Source organism: Nematolebias whitei, chromosome 23 (genome assembly GCF_014905685.2).
Source record: "Nematolebias whitei isolate Nwh7 chromosome 23, NemWhi1, whole genome shotgun sequence".
NCBI classification, from domain to species: Eukaryota; Metazoa; Chordata; class Actinopteri; order Cyprinodontiformes; family Rivulidae; genus Nematolebias; species Nematolebias whitei.
Window position 1 is genome coordinate 4,082,440 of NC_056520.1, and position 14,193 is coordinate 4,096,632.

The 14,193-nt window shown below is 46.0% G+C and overlaps 1 protein-coding gene across 1 annotated transcript in view; it reads left to right on the forward strand.

The window, feature by feature from the left end:
• Window positions 1-245: 245 nt before the first annotated feature.
• The window catches only part of LOC119428631 (transmembrane protein FAM155A), a 46,747-nt gene continuing 32,799 nt past the window's right edge, over window positions 246-14,193 (forward strand). Inside the window, exon 1 of the mRNA XM_037696298.1 lies at window positions 246-1,434. Coding sequence (XP_037552226.1) covers window positions 727-1,434 — 708 coding nt within the window. The 5' untranslated portion in view covers window positions 246-726. The remainder of the gene's footprint in view (window positions 1,435-14,193) is intronic.

Genomic DNA, 14,193 nt, shown 5'->3' on the forward strand with positions numbered 1-14,193 from the left:
CACATCTGCTTTGGTCACTTCCACTTTGACTTAATGTAATTCTGTTTAACCAAATGTAGTTTTGTTTTTTCAAACGTGATTCTGTTTTTTCAAATGTTGTTCATTTACACCTCAGGGCCACCGCCATCCACCATGGACTTTGTTGCACACTAAAGATGCTTCTGGTGGTTTTATTTTGAAACATCAAACAGGAAATGCCGCCGTACGTCATCGCTAGCTTACCGCGCGGACTCCTGCTAACACACACACACCGTCTCTGGGCGAACATGGCGGCAACCTGACCACGGGAGATGAAGACGGCGAGGGCTTGAAAAAAAAAAAAAAGGCGAAAGAACTAAAAGTACGTGTGTGACAGGCCGCGGGGCCCGACCGCCAACACTAAAGGCAGCCTCCTTCGCCATGTTGGACGACGGTAGCGCCCTTGTCCGCGCGCGACCGAGGCCGGGGAAAACGTAAGCGCGTCGGTGAGTGTTTCTAAAAACGGAGCGGAGGCGACGCAGAGGAGCGGGGAGGCTTCACCGCGCGGCCATGGAGGATGCGGCCCGCGGGCGGCAGCGTCTGATTTCCCAGCCGGCTCACTTTGATGGGAGTCGCCGCTGAACGCGACGGCACGCCGGGACGACCCACTCCACTCTTCTCGGGGGGAGGACAACGCACTCGGCTCCCCACGTCCATGACTGTTGCGGCAGAGGAGCCCCCACGGTGGAGTCGGCCGGTTCCCAAAATATGACCAGGGGTGCTGGGACGTGTTGGCAGCAAGAAGATGACGACGGCTTCCAAATCTGGCTAGAGCCCCCCCGCGACCACCAAAAGCCATTCACCGACTCCGAGAGGGCGCAGAGATGGCGACTGTCCTTGGCATCCCTCCTGTTCCTCACCGTCCTCCTCTCTGATCTCCTGTGGTTCTGCGCCGAGGCCACGCTGGCCCGAACCCCGGACCAGTTCGCGTCCTCCCACCTCAGCTCCCCGCAGACCCCCCCGGCGCGCGGCGGCCTCCCGGGCAGCCCGCGCGCTGCTTTTCTAGGAAACTCTACCAAACATTTGTGGCGCCTCGAAACTTGCCCGCGCGAGCGGCGGGACAGCGCGCCCGGCGACTGCTTCGCCTTCGTGGATGCGGACGACCTGTGCGCGGGCGTCTCCGAGCGCGAGGAGGGGACGGCGCGCGCCGCGGGCAACATGAGCGACCTGCGCCTGGCCTTCTGTGACTCCTACTCCCTGCTGGACCTGTTCCGCGGCTCCACGAGCCCGGACAACCTGAACTGCAGCCTGGACGCGCTCGCGCGGGGCGACGCCGCCGCGCGATGCAGCGACTGCGTGGAGGCGTACCGGCGCTACGACCAGCACGCGCAGGAGAAGTACGACGACTTCGAGCTCCTCACGCTGAAATACGAGCCGGGGGAATATTCAGTGAGGACGTGCATGGAGCAGTGCAAGGTAGGGGGGAGGGGGGAGGGGGGGGGGGGGGGGGAGTGGTGGCCATCTGTTGATTTGGGCCCAGGATAGATGCCAGTTTTGGTCCTGTCGCCATGGAGACGGGTGACAGATCCAAGGAGACTCCCGGCTCAGGGCCTCATGTTCATTCATCTCCTCTCTGTTTAGGCCCCATGCTAACGTGCACACGAAGGCCCCGAGTGTGTGCACGGTAGTACAAGTACTATACGTCGCACGCCATACAATGACAAGACTGATTCTAACCCATTGCACCTGGGGTGCACCCAGGTGGAGCAGTGGGCAACTATTGAACGCCTGGGGAGCAATTGGGGATTTGGTGTCTTGCTCAGAGACGCCATGTGGGAATAGCTGGAAGTCGAACCGCGACTTTCTGGTCCCAAGTTGGCTGCCCTACCTCTACCCCATCTCAGCCCCCCATTTAGGGTTTTTCCTGGTAAAATCCACCCCACCTATTTAGGACCCTTAGTCCTCGTAGGGACCAGGACATGGTCCATATCTCATCTGTTGGATCCCATAGAAAGTAAAGCTGACTCTGGCCCTTCGTGCGTTTCATGACCACCTTCTTGAACCGGTCCAGTTTGTTCTCCCCGAATCCTTCTACTCCTCCATGTCCACACTGACCCCTGGTCCTCCTCAGATCCACACCACCGTGTCTTTTTCACGTTGAGCTGTCAACACGGTTGTCCACAACTGTCCTGTCCTGTGGACAAGAATGATAGAACGCCCTTAAAAGTATAAAAGTAGGGCGTTCTACTGTCTACGATTGTTCTACGAATTGTTAGAGCCTTTTCTGGTACACAGTAGTCCCTCGATTATTGCGAGGGTTACGTTCCAGACCCCCCCCCCCCCCCCCCATAGGTGGAAAAACCACAACGTAGAAATGTTATATTTATTTTAGTTTTATATATATTCAAGGCTTTATAAACCCTTCCCACACTCTTGTAATGTTTTAAACTCTTAAGCCTACGTCATTTTAACAACATACGTATTACTGTACAGTACTGCTTCAGCGTCCAGAAGCACTGTTGGCTTCTGGGTAGTGTAGTTCTTTTGACTGGCGTTACAGTGTAGGCTTATGGAAAGAAAACTACAAAACGGCGGTTTCATTAACTTTTAATCCCATACCGTCTCAATCACGTGAGTTATATTAAAGTTGACAATCGTTGAAAGACCGTGAAAGTCTGAACCGCGAAGTAGCAAGAGACTGCTGTAATCCCATACTTTTTTCGGACCAGTAGTCCTGATGGGTACCAAAGCCCAGTCTTGATATGACGGGCTCTTGTTCGTTGGGGGCTAAGGGAAAATAAGCCGACTCTGGCCCTTCTTAAAGGTCATTTCCACATTTTTGACCTAAAGTTTGATCTTTTTGTTTCATTCAGCCTTTAGTCTCATTGAGTCACTAGGGGGGAGTGGTGGTGCAGAGGTAAGAGAAGGTGGTCCCTTTGATCAGAAGGTCGCCAGTTCAACTCCCTAAACCGACATGAAAATATGGGTGGGAAAGGTGAAACACTCACACCTGCCTCCACCCTCATTTGCCCCATTCTTCAAAGCCCTTAACCCCCACCATGTGCTCCCGCTCCACACAGAGGGCTGTGGTAGCTCAGTGGTCTGTGGTTCTTTCAGAAAGGGAAGTCGGCGTAAAAACAATTTCCAGTTCTTCGTGCGAGTTAGTTCACTGTGGCGACCCCTGAAGAAGGGAGCAGCTGAAAGAAGAAGTCTCACTGAGTCACGAAGACTTCTTTTCAAGAGAGACTCTTCCCAAGTACTTCTGCTCCTCCATGTCCACACTGACCCCTTGTCCTGGTCCTCCACCACCGGTTCTTTTGTCTTTGTCATTGTCACGTTGAACAGCAGACACGTGTCATAGTTGTCCACAACTGTCCTGTCCTGCTGTGGACATCCTAATAAGGATGCCTACATAGTTTTTTTTTTATTCATTTAACTATTGTAGCACCTTTTCTGGTACCTACGTTGCCAGAACCAGTAGTCTTTATAGGGACCAGAGTCCGGTTCTTATTGGGTGGTACCTCATTTTTGGATTAGCGGATTCGCTAAAAGCTAATGCGCAGCAGTTTAAATTGGCTTTAGATGGCAGAAATGAATGGAAGTCCCAATAAGAGTAGAAATACAGACTTGTGTGAGTGAGTACTGGTATGTGGTACACCTTTTTAGGACCTTTTTGGTACTCGGTTAACGCGGGGTTTACGTTCCAGACACCCCCGCGACTGGTGAAAATCCATGAAGTAGGGACGCTACATTAAGGCTTTATAAACCCTTCCCACACTCTTGCAATGTTCTAAACTCTTTAAGCTACATAATTTTAACAACGTACGTATATGTACTGTACAGTACTGCAACATTTTATATGGGTACTCACTTAATGTTCTTTCAGTTTCAGCAGGAAGCAGAGGCCAGAAGCACTGTTGGCTTCTGGACCGTGTAGTTCTTTTGACTTGCGTTACAGTATAGGCTTATTGAAAGAAAAAAACTACAAAATGGCGGCACCTCTCCGAAGTATTTTTTTATTTTTTTTGTCCTACTGGTTGGTTCTCGCTCCCGTCCGCTCCCATTAACTTTCTATCCCGTACCGTCCCAATCACGTGAGTAATGTTAAAGTCGACAATCGTGTGTCGAGTACAGTCTTGCGTTGAAAACCCGCGAAAGTCGAACCGCGAAGTATTGTGTACTGTAATCACTGCCTTGTCAGGACTGGAAGTTCTCGTGGGCACTGCACCAGAGTTTGGTCTTAATTCGATGGAACCTTACTTTTGGATTGGGATTAGGGTTTAAATGTGAATTGAGTTTAGGTGATGGCCAGGGAGCGAAAATCAACAAAATGTACCGATAAGAACAGAAAGATGAACTTTTGTTACCGCATTCAGTCGTTGTTTAACTTCTTTAATTCTATTGGCTTAAAAAAAACATTTTTAGCTCATAATTCACAGTCGATTGCCTCCATGAGGCGCTTGGAATTACCCCAGTCCTGCTTTATATCACTGCCTTTACAATCAGGTTGATGGCTTCTGCAAACAAGTCATGGAGCCCCCACCCCCTCCCTGTGTGTGTGTGTTGTCGCAGTCCGACAGGTGTTCACCGTGGCCACTCTACTCCACATGGAGAGCCGTTTCATTAAAGTCAAGAGGTGGTTTCCCTGCCTAATGTGCCGGAAGTCTTTTTTTTTTTCTTCTTCTACCTGGCTCCTTATGTAGGTCTGCTCTCGCGCAGGGGCCTCTCCTGAAAACCGTGTGTCCGGTTTGGGTGTAGCGATGCGTTTGGAAACGGGGGCAGCGTCAGGCTCCACGGTGGAGCTGTCCGTGGTGCTGAATGGTTTTCTCTCCATTCACAGAAGAACCGGCCAATCCCAGATGGCCTCCATTCACCCAACTGGGGGAGAGGCACACGGAGGGAGGTGTGTGGGGGATTCGACAAGACCATCTGCCTGATTATATAATCCCTCAGCCTTTTAGCTTATGGTGTTTCTTTATCATCGTCAAAAGGCGGGCGTTCATGTTTTTACCTCTGTTGTTTGTCTGTTAGCAAAATCTCTTATGGACGCCTTGATGGATTTGAATGAATCCCTCAGGGCGTAATCGCTGGATGGATATCAAGGTTCTTTATTGTCATTCGCATCACGTGGTACACGAGGTGGAACGAAACTGTGTACTCAAGGTCCCAGTTACACCCAAAAATAGCTAAAGTATAAAAAGAGACGGTATACAAGGATCTAAGATTATACAATAAGATATACGCTAAACACTAATAATGTAAAATAATGTGGTATATTAAACAGCAGCCTGAACATGAGTCTGTAGTGAGTAGATGGGTGTGAATTAGAGCTGTCATTGCTAACCCGGGCCCGGAGCCCGGCATGAACCCAATTTGGGCCGGGCCATAATAATGGGTTGGTGTCGGGCTTTTGATTGCGTCAGCAGACGCACGTGGCTGACGATCCAATTATATAGCAACATGGATTGCCATATAATCCAATTATATGGCAACGTGGCCTGCCATAAAACCACCAGCCGCACACAGCTATTTGACAGCGAGCTGACCGGCCTTGAAAGTGCTAAAATAAAGTTCAGACGGTGCTGCCTGGAAGAGCGTCGCCCAAATGGACGTTCAGACGCTGCACTCAAACTGGTGAGATCCCAAAGCAGACATGTCAGAGCATGGTCCGTGCGTGAATAATGCAGAAGCAGGGGTTTAATGCGCTTTGACGGCCATGAAAGGACCAACACCCCCTCAGCTCCGATCTTTCAGCAGCGCTCGTCTGCCAACCATTAATAACTATATAAGCAGTCAAAGCTTAATTAAAAATGTCGGGGTTTTTTGGGTTCGGACCTAAGTACAACAGATTACCTTTAGGAGTAAACCCAATTCAAGATGGCCGCCACAGCTGATCATCCTCACCAAACAGAAGGAGGCCTGTGACTTGGTCAGTTTTACAGACTTTTAGCTCACGCCTGGTGTGGTAGTGGCTGCGGTGAATCATTCTCACCATTGAGAGCCGTTTTTCTTCCATTCATTTTTCAGCTCGTAACTCGTTCAGTAATTTTTGTTCCGTTTTTAACGGTTCGTGTCAAAACGTTCGGCTCGTTCAGGACGTTTCTGCTGTGACTTTTGGTGTCGGTGCATTTTAAACTTTTTGAAACGTTTAGCCTTTTCGGCCGTGTTTTTCTCATCGAAAATGAATAGAGCTCTCCACGCCCTTGGTGCCGTTTGAAACGGCTTGTTTTAGCTTTTGTTTAGCTTCAGCTGCGTTCTGCTTCTTTCAGCTATTTATCTGCTACTTTGAGCTTCGCTCTACTAGTTCCAGGTTATTCTTTTTTTCCAGCCTTTTTCTGCTTTTCAGCTACTTTTGAGGAGTTTTTCTGCTGATTTTTGCCGCTTTTCTTTGCTTCACTTTATTTTATTTGCCAGTTTCAACCTTTTATGCTCCTTTCTGTTAAATTCAGCCTCTCTCCTGGGTGGGGGGAGTGGTGGCACGGAGGCTAGAGAAGGTGGGCCTGTGCTTGGAAGGTTGCTGGTTCAACTCCCCGGACCAACGACATGAAAATGTGTGTGGGAAAGATGAAATGCCCCCATCTGCCTCCACCCTCATTTTCCCCACTCTGGGCCTTTTGAGCAAGGCACCAACACCCCCCTAGGGCACCCTAGATGGCAGCTCCACACAGAGGGCTGTGGTAGCTCGGTGGTCTGCGGTTGGAAGGACATCAAGCGTAAAAACAATCACCAGGTCTTCATGTGAGGTAGTTCGCTGTGGTGACCCCTGAAGAAGGGAGCAGCCGTAAGAAATATTTACCGTACGTTCCGCCGTACACGTGGCACCATCGTATAAGTCGCATCAGTCCAAATATGTCTAATAAAGTGGGGAAAGAAAAACATAAATTTGCCGCTTTGCCGTGTAAGTCGCATCTATTATGCGTCACCGCTGACAACCCTGACATGGGTCTGACATGGACCGGTGTTGTGGCAAAAATCGATTGGCTGCACAGGACTTTAACAAGATAAACACTTAAAAACAATTGTTTGTTTGCTCGAAATTATATCGAAGGTGTGTCTCAGTTGAACTTTTCCTTAAAAAATGCACTTCAATGGTCAAATCAGCTGCATTTCGCCTGGGCGGCGCGGAGAAATGCAGCTGATTTGACGTTTGCTCCAGGAGTTCCGGAGCGAGATGAAGGTGGCTTGGTATGGCAAGCCAAGTGTCTCATTAATAGCCACTTTTACCTATTAATGAGACACTGGGCTTGCCATATTAGTCAAAGGCCCTCTAGTGGCTGAAAATGGTAGTGTTCAATAGGGGTGTAACGGTACGCTAAAATCACATTTCGGTTCGGTTTCAAGGTGGGCTCGCTTCGGTTAATTTTCGGTACAAAAAAGGCCAAAATAAAGACTTACAAAATGTTTATTTTGAAAATACGCCAAGTAAACAAGTTCAGTGATTACAGACTTCTTAACTGGAGGTGATCTGGTGGATTAAGAAGACTGTTGAAGCTGCTGTCATCCTCAGACTGCAAACAACACGGCGATTAAAAATGGAGTTATTAGTAAGATTATAATTTTAAATTCAAACAGTTAATTGGATCACAATAATACAACACCTCTTCTTGCACGGTCATCATATGAGGTGGTTGAATATCGTCTCGCTCATCATCGGTGCGGCAGGGCTTTAAATCTGGGGTCGGGCTTGTTGACTAGCAGTTTTAGCTTTTTCATAAAGTGCTGCTACAACTTTTTGGCTGAAGTGTTGACGTGATGGGAAGTCTTAGCGGGGCTCAAGAACTTTAATGCCGGTGCATCAACATTTGGACGTATATCCAGAGCTTTAAAAACTGCTACACTTGTGTTATTGCTCTGGACCGAACTGAATTACCTGATGAAGGTTGTTTAAACGCTGCTGTTGTCGGTCTTTGAACCAAACTACGTTCACGTTCGGATGATGTCGTTTCAAGAGCGTCAACAAGTTCGACGTGTTGCTGCTGCAGATCCAGTCTCCGTGAAACGACGTCGACACAGATTTGGATTTGTTCACTTGTCTTTTAACAAGAAAACCGTAATGTTCCCAACAGGAGACCGCAACGAGATGCTAGAATGCTAATGCTGCGCGTGCTGCAAGATAACAGCGCCGTGCCGAAACACGCGTGGGAACTTTAGTTCCGCCGCGCGCAGTCTCTCGTTAATAAAATTTAATGAGTGAAAAAATAACCGAAACGGTACGCACGTGGACCAACGCGCCGTACCGAAACAGTTCAGTACACTCACGTGTACCGTTACACTAGTGTTCAATATTTTCCATGTCAGAATGAACTTGTCAGATAATCGGGTTATAAATTTGGGGAAAAAACATAAATGTGTCGCTTCGCTGTATAAGTCACTGTCATTCTAATTTATGCAAAAAAACTGTGACTTATACTGCGAAAAATCCGGTATTTGAATCAGCCGCTCGCCTCCTGTTTTAGCCAATTCTGCTCGTTTCTGCTCTATTCAGCTTTTTCTACACGTTGCTGCAGTTTTCCTGCTGGTTCCCACTTTTATTTTCCTGCTCTCTGCGAATGTCAGCTGTTCAAGTTGAACTCGCCTCTTAGCGATTGAACTTTTTCAGCTGGTTTCACAAAGAATCATTCACTCCTGCATTTTTCACAAGAAATTCAACGTCTCTAGTTACAGTCTTGAGTTTTCAGCCACTCTGGTTGAGGACTCCCCCCTCCTCCTTTGACATTAGCTCTTTTCTCGGTGCGAGTTGACGTCTCTACCCACAGAGAGGGTTAGTTTAAGCTAGCACTGATGTGATTTTTGTACTGTTAGCAAAATATCTCATGAACTACTGGACTGATTAAAACAAAACTCTCAGCACGTAGTCAATGGCTGTACGGTCATCTGGGCGATTTCTTTTTTTGTTTAGATGCTTCGTCCTTCATCCAAAGGACTTCATCAGTCTGAGGAGTCACAACAAACTCAGTCCCACGAGCAACACACTCACATAGTGGGACAACCAGTTTGCTGGTGATAAGATGGTTTCTGGGGCCTTCCCTCTCCCCTGTCGACTCCTCTGAGGCAGCCATAGCCTCTCTTATCCATAACCATCTTATCACCAGCAAACTGGTTGGCCCACTATGTGAGTGTGTTGCTCGTGGGACTGAGTTTGTTGTGGCTCCTCAGACTGATGAAGTCCTTTGGATGAAGGATGAAACGTCTCAATAAAAAATAAACGAAAGAACCCGTCCAGATGAACCGACTGAATTATTGGATTATTGAGCATGAACTTTGATGTCAGTGGCTGCACATGTACAGCTCATTAACTTTAGGAGTCAAATCCATTTCAAGATGGCCGCCACAGCTTGTAGACTGACACAAAAATGGCTTTAATTGCGTCGGTTTTAAAAATATTGAGCTTAAATTTGGTGTGGTAGTAGCCGAGACTTATCCTCAACACGTACTGTTGAGCGCTAACGGTTCTAGCTTTGTCTGCTTTTACAACTTTGCCATTAACAAGTGAATTCAACTAATGTCTGTTAGCAAAATATCTCATGAAAGACTGGATGAAGCTTTCAAAGAGTAATCAATTGGTCTTAAGTTACAGATGGTTAAAGTTTGGAGTGAACCCACTTCAAAACACAAAAATGCCCATAATTCTACTGGTTTTACCAACATTAAGCTAAAGGTGGCTGCAGTAGTAGCCGAGTATCATCCTTAACATGGGGATACGGTGTGCTGCTCAGAGACACCACGAGTTGTGCAATGACTGCCCTGCCCTGCCCTGCCTCTACACCATCTTGACCCCTTTAGCAAAATATCTAATTAACCCGTGGACAAATTGCAATTAAAACTAAAGATAAATTGCAACTTTGCTGTCTTGAACCACTTTGGCTTGTGGGAGGAGTCGACGAGGGACAGGACAGACCCCAGAAACCATCTAATCATCAACAAACTGGTTGGTCCACTAAAGGAGTTTACTACTTTGTGGGGAAAACGGTTTACTTGGCACTCCTCAGACTGATGAAGCCCTCCGGATAGAGGGCGAAACGTCTTTCCACAAAAAAGAAACTGTCCAGATGACCTGACTGACCATTGTTGCAATTAAAATTCCATTAAATAAAACAGTAACCATACATCTACCGCTAAGTAAGCCAAATATAAAATGCCCACCCCAGGTCATCAGCTTTAGCCAACACATGAGGCTACAACTTGGTCAGTTTTACAGATTTTGAGCTAAAGTTTGGTGAGGTAGCAGCTGAAACTCATGCCCAACACGTACTGAAGCGCTACAAGACAGAGCTGTTTCCTCTCGCTCACAGGGAGCGTTAACCTGAGGGCAGTCCCTGACATTTGGAGGGAGCCTGTTTCACACGGGGAGCGGTGTTTGTTGTGCGGGAGCATCTCCGGTGGGCCGCGGGTGGTGCTTTGATTCGTTGAGCCCCGAGGTGAAGCATCACACAGCAAACGTGGCCAGGCTTCTGCTCCCCCCCCCTCGAGGGGGCCTCTTTGAAACGCCGCCAAAACGTTCAAACCAGGGAGACAGAAACATTATCGTTGTTCTGAATTCCTTGGTGTATGGTAGTCCCTCGTTTATCACGGGGTTTAGGGGACCCCCCCCGTGATAAGTGAGAAACCGTGAAGTAGGGATATAGTACAAGTTTCACTCCCAATCTCCGTCCTTCTGTGTAAACAATTTAAATGTAAATACTGTAATATTTTAAATAAACAATTGTTTATTGTTTATTACAGTATTTAAATTTTAATTGTAGAGAAGAGAAGCGCAGCAGGACATCAAAGGGTTAACTTCATGCCGTCGCAGCACGGAGCAGAAATATACTTCTTGGTCGATTGCACTGAAACATCCGAACATAGAAGTTCTAAAATATTTAAAAAATAACTTTTTTGTGATGTTTACGATGTGACATACTTTGAATTTTAAGTTGGAAGACAAAAGTCGATCGGTGCATCCGGACAGCAAAGGGTTAACCCTTCACAAAGCTGCTTCAGCCGGAGGAGAAATGTGGGCGTGGCAGAGAGCAGCAGGTGGCGAGAGCAGAGATCATGACAGGCTGCAGAGGGAGCTTCTCCCTGCACTTGTGGGCTAAAGCATTTAAAATTATTCATTTAAAATAAACAATCCATGCCACCTGTGTGGCTCATCCATCAATCGGCCAGTTGTGTGTCGTGTTCATCTCTTACTTTGAAAAACCGCGAAAGAGCGAATCCGGGAAAGTCGAACCGTGAAGTAGCGAGGGACTACTGTAAACACTTTTTTCCTCCTTATAAAATGTGTTTTATTATTCTGAGGAAAATACAATTTCAGCAAGTATTTTGTAAAGGTGGTCAGTGTTGCTGTCTTGTAATTCTGAGGTTGCAGGTTCGAGCCCAGGAAGTGCATCCGGCGTAAAACAATTGCCAAATCTTTCATGCGGGTTTGCTCGCTCTGGCAACCCTTGAGTAAAAGGGAGCAGCGGAAATAAACTTGTATAGTAAAGTACCCACAATTTCAATAAGACATTTTAACCAACTAAGGCAAAAATTGTTAGCGCAGTTTAGCAGGAATTCAAAAAAGTTCAAGACAAAAACAACTGGACTTTATTTGTAACTGAAGACGTTTCGCTTCACATCCAAGGTTTGAGTTATGAAGCCGAGCTAAGCTAGATACATACGTAGCTTGCCCCATTAATCCTCACAATAAAGGTTGCTTTCTCTTTAAAATCAGTTTTGACTTTACAAAATCGCGTTTTTGTATCGTTAAAAGCGGCTAAGCTGAGAAGCTAAGCTACGAGCTAAGCTAACAGGCCGACCTTGTCGAAGCTCCAAAATTCACAGTTGAAACCCGTGCCTTCGTATAAAAAGTTTTGTCTCTGCAAAAAGAAGCTGAAAACTTGTTTACTGACTTTTTTATTTATCATTAAAAGCTTTGTGTGAAAAATGCTATGCTAAAGAGCTTAAATCACCGAACGTCCACCATGTCAGTCCATGTCACGTCAAGGGCCCTCCCTCCCATTTTTCTTAAAGCGACACGCTGCTCAACTATCCATCCTTTGGTTCAAGCAGTCTTATACTGCCAATAGGTGTTTAAAAAAAGGTACTACACTCCAAACAAATCAAAATTTCTTCTAAAATTTGACAATGAATTATTGTAAAATTTCAAACAATATTATCGTTTATCGCAATAATTTCTGAAACAATTAATCGCCCAGCAAAATTTGTTATGGTGACAGGCCTAGGTGGGATCCCACTGTGGATTAAATAAAGTAAAACTAAAATAAACAACGGGGAGGGCGGTGGTGGAATCCACTTCATTATAATATTATGCCGATAGTTAATGGTCGTTGGCCATGTGCGTCCGCTGACGCATCGGCTGGGTCCGGTTAAGCCGCAGTTGGGTCACTGTTAGTCATCCATCTGGACTTTCCTGTATCTCTTTTAACCGGCCGGTCAGCGCGTGGTCAAACGGCTGTGAGCGGCTGGTCGTGATCCAAATTGGATTGTCAGCCGCGCATCCGCTGACGCAATCAAAAGCCCGCCCCGCCCATCCAGCACCTTATTTTGGCTCGGGCCGGGTGTGGGCCCGGGTTAGAAATGACAGCTCCAAACAGCGGGACGGGCGGTGGTGACTGCGACTAGTCAATGCGAAATTTTTAAATGTGATATGTTGTAGAATCGACTACTCGGCGAGTCGACTCTTAGTTCGTTAGAATCTTTTAGTCTGACTCACAGATGGGCCACTCTGGTCACATGGATGAAATTCCTGATAGGTGTGGAAATGACTGGGTATCAGGTAGGGGTGCATCGATTTCCTTAATTTTGGGAAATCGGCCGATACTTGCATGAGAAATCGATTTTACCGATTTTTTTTTATGCTTTATTTTTAGTTTCAACAACAATTGTCTGAACTTAAATTACATTGCAGAGCACTACCTCATGGCCAGTTAAAACAAGTTTGTATTGTTTCTAGGATGTTGTTCGAGGGTGTTTTTCAATAAAATAAGATTAGAAATTTGAAGGTGCATTGTGACTTTATAACACCTGACTGTGTTGCTAATAAAACCAAACTGGAATCAGCAGGTCAGACTTTTTACAAATTGGTGATAAGTCAGAAAACCGCAATCGGTGCAGCCCTAGTATCAGGCCTAAAGCTGCATTCTAAGTTTGTGAAAGTTGAAATCTGAGACCTCCTCCTCTGTCTAAAGATGGTTTCTCTCGTCTTACATAAATGGCTTCCTTCACCCCCCCACAAACCATCTGTCTTCTTGATTTTCTTCGGTGGTTTGGTATTTCTGCTTGAATCCCATTAAAAAAAAAGTATCTGGCACAAACAGCTGATCTGATCAAAAGATCAAACATGGCCCGTGCAGGTGCATTTTTTTGTGGTCGTCGTTCGGCTCTTCGACGGTCGTTTTGGTGCGCCCTCGAAGCTTTCACTGGTGTCATTTTTAGGCCTCTCTTCAGTTAGCAGCCATCATGCCACCGGCTGTAAGGACATAATGGGAGCATTGAGCTATAGAGACATTTTGAAAGTTTTATTTAGTTTTATATATTCTTTAAAGGAATACCGTTTTTCCTGTCATTGTATCCACTGTTAGTTCTTACGTAGATAAATGCATGAAGAGATACCGATGTGTCGTGCAGATTACAAACAAATGAAACCTTTCTGCTAGCTCCATAACTTCCCCCTTTTTATCCTCGAAGCTGAAGATTACAGAGAAGCAAAGATTTCTGTTTGTGACGGTCCAGAACTGGCTCAGTTGCACATCAGTGTTTGGTCGGCCGACTTATTCTTGGAGTTGCCGTTTATGTACTTTTTGTGTATTTGTTTGTTTGTACACATCGACGGTGGAAGAGGCTCCATCCCGATGGACAACAAGACGGATAAAAACACAGATGATGCCACGTCTCTTCTCCGAGTTGCAACTCCAACGTGCTTTTTCTTTCGGGACAAATAATAATAATAATAATAATGAATTTAATTTGTAACGCACTTTTCATTAACAAAAATCTCAAAGTGATACAGAGTGCAACTAAAATCAATGATAGAATCAACTAAAATCTGTGATAAAATCAACTAAAATCAATGATACAATCAACTAAAATCTGTGATAAAATCAACTAAAGTCAATGATACAATCAACTAAAATCTGTGATAAAATCAACTAAAATCAATGATACAATCAACTAAAATCTGTGATAAAATCAACTCAAATCTGTGATAAAATCAACTAAAATCTGTGATAAAATCAACTAAAATCTGTGATA